Raw genomic sequence first — 10,634 nt, forward strand, 5'->3', positions numbered from 1 at the left:
GTAACCCTGTGAATATACTTTAAAAACACTGAACTGTATGTTTTAAGTGAGTGAACTGTATGAAGTGTGCATCATATCTCAATAAAGCTGTTTTTTTTTTTAAATTACCATTTGGTCAACCTCATAATTACAAAGTCAAAAGCCTTCAAAGGATGCTAAGACATATGTGAAATTTCCATTAGAAAGGGGATATTTAGGTAGTTACACAGTACTTCCCCGCAAAATGCTTATTGATTTTCCAATGCAATACATACTGATATTATACTGGAAAAGCCTGGCAGACACTGTTTTAATCAAAGGATTAAGGCCAACATTGCTCACACATCAGAATTAACTCAAAATGGACCATAAACCTTAATGTAAAACATAAAGCTATAAAACTTCAAGAAGATAGCATAGGAGAGTATCTTTGTAACATTTGATTAGGCAAAGATTTCTTAGAAACTATTCTAAAAGTCAGATCCATTAAAAAAGTGGTATAGTAAGGCAGGATGCGGTGGTTCACGCCTATAATTCCAGCACTTTGGGAGGCCAAGGTGGGTGGATCATGAGGTCAGGAGATCAAGACCATCCTGGATAAGATGGTAAAATCCTGTCTCTACTAAAAATACAAAAATTTAGCTGGGTGTGGTGGCATGCACCTGTAGTCCCAGCTGCTCGGGAGGCTGCGGCAGGAGAATTGCTTGAACCTGGGAGGCAGAGGCTGCAGTGAGTCAAGATCGCGCCACTGCACTCCAGCCTGGGGACAGAGCAAGATTTCATCTCAAAAAACAACAAAATAGTGGTATAGTGGACTTTATCAAAACAAAAAGCTTCTTTTCTTCAAAAAACTGCTATGAAAATGGAACGATGAGCTACTGGGAGAAAATATTTGCAAAACATAAAACTGGCTAATGACTGCTTTCTAAAACATATAAAAAACTTAAACTTAATAAGACAACCAAATTTAAACATGGGCAAAAAAAGTGAACTGACACTTCACCCAAGATACATGGATGAAAAATAAGCACATAAAAAGATATTCAACATACCATTAGTTGTTAGGAAAATACAAATTAAAACCATAATGAGATACCACTACACATTCACTAGAATGGCTAAAATTACACACTGACTCTACCAACCACTGGTGAAGATGTGAAGCAGTTGTATAAGTCTTACATGTTGCTGGTGGAATGTAAAAAGGTACAATCATTTGGAAAACAGCTTGGCAGTTTCTGAAACAGTCAATATATACACCTACTATATGACCCAGCCATTCTAGTGTTAGATGTCCACATAAAGACTTGTTCACCAATATTCACAGAAGTTTTACTTTAAATAGCCAAAAATTAGAGACTACTCAAATAACCATGAACAAGTAACTGGATAAACTAACGCATCCCTACCATGGAATGCTATAAAAGGAGCAAACTACTAACACATACAACAAGATAGAGAATTCTTAAAATAATCAAACAAAACAAAGCAAGACCAAAATAAAGTATGCACCCTATGATTATATTTACATAAAAACTATAGAAAACACAAACTATTCTATAACGACAAAAAAAAAAAAAAAAAAAAACAGATCAATGGATAACTAAGGTTAAAATGGTGGTATGGGAGTTCAATGGGATGAACTACAAAAGGATCTGAGGGGCATGGTGGCTCACACCTATGATTACAGCATTTTGGGAGGCCAAGGTGGGAGGATCACTTGAGCTCAGGAGTTCGGGACCAGCCTGGGTACACAGTGAGACCTTGTCTCTCAAAAAAAAAAAAAAAAAAAAGTTTTAATTAACCAGGCTCAGTGGTCTGAGCCTGTAGTCCCAGGTGTTTGGGAGGTTGAGGTGGCAGGATCACTTGAGCCCAGGAGGTTGTGGCTGCAGTAAGCCATAATTAGGGTACTGTACTCCAGCCTGGGTGACAGAGCAAGACCTTGTCTCAAACAAACAAACAGAAAACAAAGCAAACAAAGATCAGAGAAAATGTCTAGAGGTGATAAATATATACATTATCTTAATTGTGGTAAAGGTTACACGAATGTATACATGTAACAAAATTAATCAAACTATAAACTTCAAATGTCGCAGTTTATTGTGTATCAATTATAGCTCAATAAATCAGTAACACAATATTTAGAATCTATATGAAGTACAAAAGCATTTTTTAAACTAATAATAATGATGATCATAACATCTGCCCACTACAGAATACTCATGGTGTGCTGTGCATTATTTTGTTCTGAGCACTTTGCACTATTTAGGCCTGAAACACTACAATGGTATAAGTATTATTTTTATCTCTATTTCACAAATAAGGAAATAGAAACCTGAAGTGGTTATGAAGTAATTTGCCGACAGCCACACTATTAGTAAAATGTGGAATCAGGGTTCAAACTCTGGTGATCTGGTTTAGAATCCAAATTATCTTTATATTGTTTGTTTCTGAGGTATAAGGAATTTTTGTGTTTGGAGCTGTTACAAGAAATGTGCTAACAACATTTTCATCAGCCAATCAGGGTATGCACACTTTATATCTAAAGGTGAATAGGTTATCTTGCAAAATACATGCACCTAGAAATTCAAAAGGTACAAACATGTTTAAGTGTAAATTAAATTTCTCCCCAATCGCTATCCTGCAGCCCACCTCCTTAGTTGTTACATACTGACATATTGATTCCTAAATCAAACAGTTATCAGCTTTTCATATGAAGCATCACTGCTAATCAAGAATGAAAGGATTAGAAAATAGGCCCAACTGTCTCACATAAGAAGGTATATACAAAAATGTCTCTCTCTAGATCCCTTTCTAAGAGTGTCATCATCCCTCCAATGATTTTATCTGCGAAAGAGATATTAACATTATTTTCAATAGTAAAACTTTGTCATTCCTTTGTCAAGAAAATAAGTAAACATATGCAACTATTGTGTGGCAGACCTGGAGCAATTACAGTCTGCTGCTCGTTTCCACTAGAGATGAAACAAAAACAAGCCCTTGTGGTTTCTGTCTTTTTTATTGTGGCAGCCAAGGATGAATAGAGGGATATAGGAAAAAAACATGAAGAGAATTTTTGTAACCCAGGAATACCCTTGTAAACAGTGAAGAGTCTATTTTACTCCAAAGAAGAGTCTAAAATTTGAGTTTACATAAGAAGTGTGGGAAATATCACCTATCACCATCACTTGGTTGATTACACTTATAAAACTTAAAGGCTAAAAATAATTAAAAGGAAGCCATTAACCATTCCCCTCCAACCTCTCCCCAAAAAAGAAAATAAGCAAATATCTACTATAACAGAATAATGGTAAAAGAGAGAGAAAGGAGTCACTCACATAAGATAGTAAGGAGTGTGATATCAAAGAAGATAACAAATACCTGAATTACTATATATTTTAGAAGTGCTTCAAGAAAATAGCTTGTGAGATCTTCTTGCCCTTTATCTCCTGATTGCGGGGGGACAAGAGGAGTGATTTCTTCTATAGTGACTTGAGCTATCCAAAGACAAAAGAATACTATGGTTACAAAACAAATTTAATAAAACAATAATATAACCAAATAACATTTAACTGCAAAATGTGTATACAATGAAAATTGCTTGAAAACTTTCTAATGACTGAACCTTGAAATAAATCTGACATCATTCCTGATACTTTATTAGAACAATCACAAATTTTGTTTTATTTATTTTATTTATTGATTGATTTTGATGCAGAGTCTCACTCTGTTAACCAGGCTGAAATGCAATGGCACGATCTTGGCTCACTGCAACCTGCACCTCCCAGGTTCAAGCAATTCTCCTGTCTCAGCCTCCCGAGTAGCTAGGATTACAGGTGCCTGCCACCATGCCCAGCTAATTTTTTGTATTTTTAGTAGAGACAGGGTTTCACCATGTTGGCCAGGCTGGTCTTGAACTCCTGACCTCGGGTGATCTGTGCACTTCAGCCTCCCAAAGCGCTAGGATTACAGGTGTGAGCCACCATGCCCAACCACAAATTTTAATAATCAGCTGTTTTGTGAACCCTTGATTGAGAGAATGTGACAAAAGGGATGGACAAGTAACACAGTGATTACAAGTAGGTAACATCTCAGTTGAGAAAGTACTTCTGGTCATTTTAAATTTACAGGAAGAGAGCCCATTACAAAAATTCCCTAAGATGACACACATTAGTAATAATGCCCTTATTTATCAAAGTACCAATCTGCCAACACTTACAAAATAAGAAAGATTTATGTTTTTTACCTTTCAGATGTTCAAAAAAAATTCATTGTAACAAATGCAAATGCAAGAAAGTCAACCTACAACTAGCTGAATTTTCTTAAATATTTCCTAAGCTGCACAATTAGTACCTGGTGAACATATACATGTAGGTCCCTAAACCTGACTCTCAGTAAATATCAACTAACAAGTAAGCTCGCAATAGAGGTAGATTTCAGTTCTTAAATAATACATGGTATGTTATTCTACCATTAATTTTTAAAAATTATTCTTTAAAAAGACAAACTTGAGGCTGGGTGTGGTGGCTCATGCCTATAATCCCAGCACTTTGGGAGGCTGAGGTGGGTAGATTACCTGAGGTCAGGAGTTTGAGACCAGCCTGGCCAACATGGTGAAATCCCATGTCTATTAAAAATACAAAAAGTTAGCCCAGGCGTCCCCAAACTTTTTACACAGGGGGCCAGTTCACTGTCCCTCAGACCGTTGGAGGGCCGCCACATACTGTGCTCCTCTCACTGACCACCAATGAAAGAGGTGCCCCTTCCTGAAGTGCGGTGGGGGGCCGGATAAATGGCCTCAGTGGCCACATGCGGCCCGCGGGCCGTAGTTTGGGGACGCCTGGTTAGCCTGACCTGATGGCACAAGCCTGCAATCCCAGCTGCTTTGGAGGCTCAGGCACAAGAATCACTTGAACCAGGAGGTGGAGGTGGCAGTGAGCCATGCACCACTGCACTCCAGCCTGGGCAACAGAGCAAGGCTCTGTCTCGAAAAGAAAAGAAAAAGAAAAAAAGAAAATACGAACTTTATTATCTGACTCTGGACTTCCTGGACTACTATCCTCATACAGAAGAACACACATTATGAATGCTTTATTTTGGGAAGCTATAAAAATCCTCTTAAAACCCACTCTTCCCATAAAGACGTCTTAGTTTCCACTGGGGAGTATACAGAGACTCCATATTTTGCATATCTTATAGACTAAAAACCAAAACTTCTATTCTTGAAAAGAGAAGAGGCAGAAGTCAGTCACAAATGAATTTAAAATGCATAATAACTGTTTTAAAAGTCGCCCACAAAAACACTGATAAAACAGCACATGTGGGGTATGCACCTGTAGTCCCAGCTACTCAGGAGGGCTAAGGCTTGAGGATTGCTTGAGCCCAAGAGTGCATTATGATTGCACCTGTGAATAGCCACTATGCTCTAATCTTAAAGCAATATAGCTTTAAGACATTATTTCTAAAAAAGAGTGATGAAAGAAAACCTATGCGGACAGGGTTATAGAGAGGCAGAGGAAAAAATGCTTATAGAACATCTGTTAAGTAGGCTGAACATAATGGCTGACACCTGTAATCCCAACATTTTGGGAGGTCATGGTGGGAGGATTGCCTGACCTCCGGAGTTTAAGACCAGTCAGGCAACATAGCAGAGACCCCATCTCTACAAAAAACTTTAAAATAAGCCAGGTATGGTGGCATGTGCATTTAGTCCCAGCTATTGTAAGACTGAGACAGGAGGATCACTTGAGCCCAAGAGTTTGAGGTCACAATGAGCTGATCATGGAATTGCACTACAGCACAGGCAACAAAGCAGGACTCCATCTCACTCACACACAAAAAAAATCTGTTAAATACTTCAAAATGGCATATAATGTAAATAAGCAGGCATACATAGCCTGCTTGAACTGGCTCATTAATAGATTTTATGCCAGCTTGGTAATGTTTCTAACATTCTGTTCTACAAGTATAGTTTTGCTTTACCACAAAACCTAAATTTATAGTAGAAATAAAAATTACAAATAAGATGTAGTACCCAACAGAGTACTTGTTCTGGATTGAACTGTGTATCCTCAAAATTCGTATGTTGAAACCCTAACCTCCAATGTGGTTGTACTTGGAGACAGGCCTTTAAGGAGGAAAAGTAACATGAGGTTATGTGAATGGGCCCAATTGGATAGGACTGGTATCCTTATCTAACTGTGAGAAAAGTAAGTTTTGTTATTTAAGTCACCCAGTCTGGTTACTGTAGCCCTAGCTGACCAATGTAGCACAATATAGGACAATGTTTGCTCATGAAAGAATTTTAAAAATCACTTTAAGTTATTTAAATAACAGGACTCATACACAAAGCACAAAGAAGAGAATTAAAGAAGTAAAACAGCCGGGCGCGGTGGCTCAAGCCTGTAATCCCAGCACTTTGGGAGGCCGAGGCGGGTGGATCATGAGGTCAAGAGATCGAGACCATCCTGGTCAACATGGTGAAACCCCGTCTCTACTAAAAATACAAAAAATTAGCTGGGCATGGTGGCGCGTGCCTGTAATCCCAGCTACTCAGGAGGCTGAGGCAGGAGAATTGCCTGAACCCAGGAGGCGGAGGTTGTGGTGAGCCGAGATCGCGCCATTGCACTCCAGCCTGGGCAACAAGAGCGAAACTCCATCTCAAAAAAAAAAAAAAAAAAAAAAAAGAAGTAAAACAAAAACTGGAATATCAGAAAAATTTGTTCCAGCTGAGGAACAACAACAAAAAAAATGTGGCCAGGTACAGTGGCTCATGTCTGTAGTCCCAGCACTTTGGGAGGCTGAGGCGGGCAGATCACCCGAGGTCAGGAGTTCGAGACCAGCCTGGCCAACATTGCGAAACCCCATTTCTATTAAAAATACAAAAAAACTAGCTGGGCATGGTGGTGCACATCTGTAGTCCTAGCTATTTGGGAGGCTGATGCAGGAGAATTGCTTGAACCCGGGAAGTGAAGGTTGCAGTGAGCCAAGATCACAACAATGCACTCCAGGCTGGGTGACAGAGTGAGATTCTGGCTCAAAAAACAATAATAATAATAATATTAGAAAAATTTAAGGTAAAAAGCACAAAGTCTCACTAATAAATGAAAGCAAAAATTAAACATTACTGAAATTATAAATTTTTAAATAGCAATACTATTTATAAAAATTTATGCCGAGGCGGGTGGATCACGAGGTCGAGAGATCGAGACCATCCTGGTCAACATGGTGAAACCCCGTCTCTACTAAAAATACAAAAAATTAGCTGTGCATGGTGGCGCGTGCCTGTAATCCCAGCTACTCAGGAGGCTGAGGCAGGAGAATTGCCTGAACCCAGGAGGCGGAGGTTGCGGTGAGCCGAGATTGTGCCATTGCACTCCAGCCTGGGTAACAAGAGCGAAACACCGTCTCAAAAAAAAAAAAAAAAAAAAAAAAAATTTATTTATAGGCCAGGCTTGGTGGCTCACGCCTGTAATCCCAGCACTTTGAGAGGCTGAGGCGGGTGGATCACCTGAGGTCAGGAGTTCGAGACCAGCCTGGCCAACGTGGTGAAACGCTGTCTCTATCTAAAAAAAAAATTATTTCTAAAAATTAAATTGACATATTACATTTTCACAGTCATCTAATGGACAAAGTAAAACACACTTGTCCTTCTATGTACATCCAAATTAACTCCAGGATACAAGGTGATATGTAACAGTAATTAACGAAAAATGTTAAACCATAGGTTTTTGATGCTTATACCTCTGGGGCCTTACTGACTCTAGAGAGAGTACGTCCATCCCAGGGCTAGCCAGTTCCTAGAAACAGTAAGTGACTAGCCTGTGCGTGTGCCTTTTCATATTCAAACCAACCACTTCAGAGCCCACACCCCTACCACCTCCTCTACACTAACATTCAGGGTGACTATTCCTCCATACTAATTACAAAAGGGTTGGGTACCAGACAACTAGGGACAATTCTATGCCCTAGAGCCCACTGGATTTATTCAAACTAGCTAATCCTAAACTTGCTTACCCTGGGTTGCCTGTTTCTTCCCCAAAGAAACCATAATAAAGACTCTTGCCCATGTTTCCCCCCATTCTCTCTGCCTCCTGAACAACTCTGGGGCTTCCCGATGTAGCCCCTGTGGCATGGCAAGCCCCTTCCTCTTGGGAACTGGGAATAACAAACTATTATTTCAGCAGCTTTTTTGATTTGCTGGCCTCACCATACCTGAAGAATAATAAAAGTTACGTTTTAATACATTGCCTTGGGTTACCCAGTCAACGAATGTACAGACATTTTTTAAAAATACACTAAGAGACTTCATAGAAAGCTTAAACATACGGATGGTTAATATCCATGAATCTTACTTTCTTGAAGGTTGAGTGGAGGATTAATGAGATTATCTAAAGTTCGAGGTCCATGTTCAGACTGTGGTGCTGAAAATCCAGGGATTAAGCATGAAAACATCCAGAGCTGTTCTTTGCTACAGTTATTCTGAAGAGCTTGCAACCACAGTAAGAAAAGACGAACACCTTCCCGCCTAATCTAAAATAAAATAAAATGAAAACAGAGAGTATTTTAATTTATAATGGAAATATTTTCTTCCTTTGAAAAACAAAGTTCTCTAGATGATGACTACAGAATGATACTTTGGAAAGACAGGGAAGGGAAGGAAGGCGAAGTTGAGGAGGAGGAGGAGGTAGACAGATATACCAATAGCATCCACTGAAATCATTATTTAGAAATACAAATGCTTGGATTTTTAACAAGTATAGAATGAACTTGGTCTCTAGCTATTTAAAGCCATTTTTGTTTTATACTTTCCATTTATAAAAATCAGAAAATCATTTCCTTCTTGTCTAATTCCCTCCTTACCTACCTCCCATCACCACCAGTCTAATCCAAGAAGCAAGAAGACAGAGAACAATAACTGCTGGTGATGAGAATGAGTTTGGTAGAAAGGGGAATGGTTATGGGGATCCTGGAACACTGCAAATTCACGGTTCCTGCCCTGAAAAGCTCCGAAATTGTTAAAACTATTAAGTTTATAAATTATTAAAAATAAAATTATTTAAATTATTTGAATAAAAGTTATTTAAAAGCTCTCTGAAATTATTCATTTACTTATTATTTGATTCTAAGCTGCAAGATAACAACTTTGTTTAACTACTCTATCAAAGCACCTAAACCAATACCTTGTACACAGAAGACATTAATATTTTAATTGATTAATAAATGCTCTCTCAGCATAAAAACAGTAAAAGAGAAATACAGAAAAATTCAATCTCCGATAAGCAAAACACTAAGTTTTCCATTAATCTAACCTTACTGATAGTTTTAGAAATTACCCTACCAGAGCTTGCTCACGGCCACTGTCAAAGGTATTCAACTGTTGTCACTTTCATGGTTCAGCCAGTTAACAGGAGAAAAGCTACAGGAAGGCTTATTCCTTGTACTTTTATACCAAAGCCACGATGCCAAAAGCACTGTAATGTTACTTTACCTAACCTACAACAAGATGTTTTTGGAATGGGCAGCTTCTTTTACCATGGCAAAATGACATAATGAAAAAGAAACAAAACTGTGTGTGTGTGTGTGTGTGTGTGTGTGTGTGTGTGTGTGTGTGTGTGTGTGTATCCCCTACTTTCCTCTATATCTAAGAGTGGCTATGGTAGAATGAAGAATAATGTTGAATGACTAAATAATATTTTTCTTCTTGGGACCATAAAGAGGAAAGATTTCTGGTGAATGAGTCTACTGAGTGGCAAAGTACAACAGTTTTTCAATGGCTCCGGTCAACCTAGAATGGATTGTCAAACTAACTCTTACTACATTTTTTTTTTTTTTTTTTGAGACAGGGTCTTACTCTGTCGCCAAGGCTGGAGTGCAGTAGCGTGGTCTCAGCTCACTGCAAACTCTGACTCCAGGGTTCAAGCAATTCTCCTGCCTCAGCCTCCCAAGTAGCTAAGAGTACAGGTGTGTGCCACTGCAGCAGGCTATTTTTTGTATTTTCAGTAGAGACCGGGTTTCACCATGGTGGCCAGGCTGGTCTTGAACTCCTGGCCTCACGTGATCCACCCACCTTAGTCTCCCGAAGTGTAGGGATTACAGGCATGAGCCACCGTGCCCAGCCTCTTGCTACATTTTAATTAAATTCACTTCAATTAAATAATAATTCAAAGATCTTCAGAAAAAAGTTTAGGTAGGAAAAGTGTAACAGGTAGCATGTATGTTCTACTCAGTATTTTTAAAGTCATAGAAAATAAAAATGATCATACCTTTAAGGAGTTTCCTGTGTGAAGTAGTTTCTTTAAAATCAATCCTGAAAAGAAAATGTGATTTTAAATATTCACATCTTATCTATTTGTAAATGTCAGAGTTCTCGGTCGGACTTGAAAATACTTTTAAATAAGTCCTTGGCAACCTCCAAATTATTCTTGGTGACCTTTATATCCTTCTGGCCATACTTGGGACCAGAAGAGCATATAAAAAGAATCACCTTTTCAAAACATGCTTTACTGCAATTAAACATGATTTTATTTTATTAACAAAACCTAGTCCTGAAATCGCATTTAAAACAAAAATCTATTATAAATCTCTTAGACTAAGAATACAATAAAATATTTTATCACTATGCAAATGAAATCCAGTGCAGAAAATTTTCATTA

At 38.4% G+C, this 10,634-nt stretch overlaps 1 protein-coding gene across 14 annotated transcripts in view; it reads right to left on the reverse strand.

The window, feature by feature from the left end:
• Positions 1–10,634, reverse strand: part of RALGAPA1 (Ral GTPase activating protein catalytic subunit alpha 1) — a 282,216-nt gene that overhangs the window by 210,994 nt on the left and 60,588 nt on the right. For all 14 annotated transcript variants that reach the window (XR_012516229.1, XM_074393365.1, XM_074393366.1 and 11 more), the window contains exons 5-7: positions 10,245–10,288; positions 8,334–8,511; positions 3,361–3,476 (exon numbers count right to left, since the gene is read on the reverse strand). Coding sequence is in view for 13 of the 14 variants with exons in the window: in XM_074393365.1 (XP_074249466.1) it covers positions 3,361–3,476; positions 8,334–8,511; positions 10,245–10,288 (338 nt within the window). In the remaining variant the exon portion in view is untranslated. The remainder of the gene's footprint in view (positions 1–3,360; positions 3,477–8,333; positions 8,512–10,244; positions 10,289–10,634) is intronic.

Source organism: Saimiri boliviensis, chromosome 2, assembly GCF_048565385.1.
Source record: "Saimiri boliviensis isolate mSaiBol1 chromosome 2, mSaiBol1.pri, whole genome shotgun sequence".
In the NCBI taxonomy this organism is placed as follows: Eukaryota; Metazoa; Chordata; class Mammalia; order Primates; family Cebidae; genus Saimiri; species Saimiri boliviensis.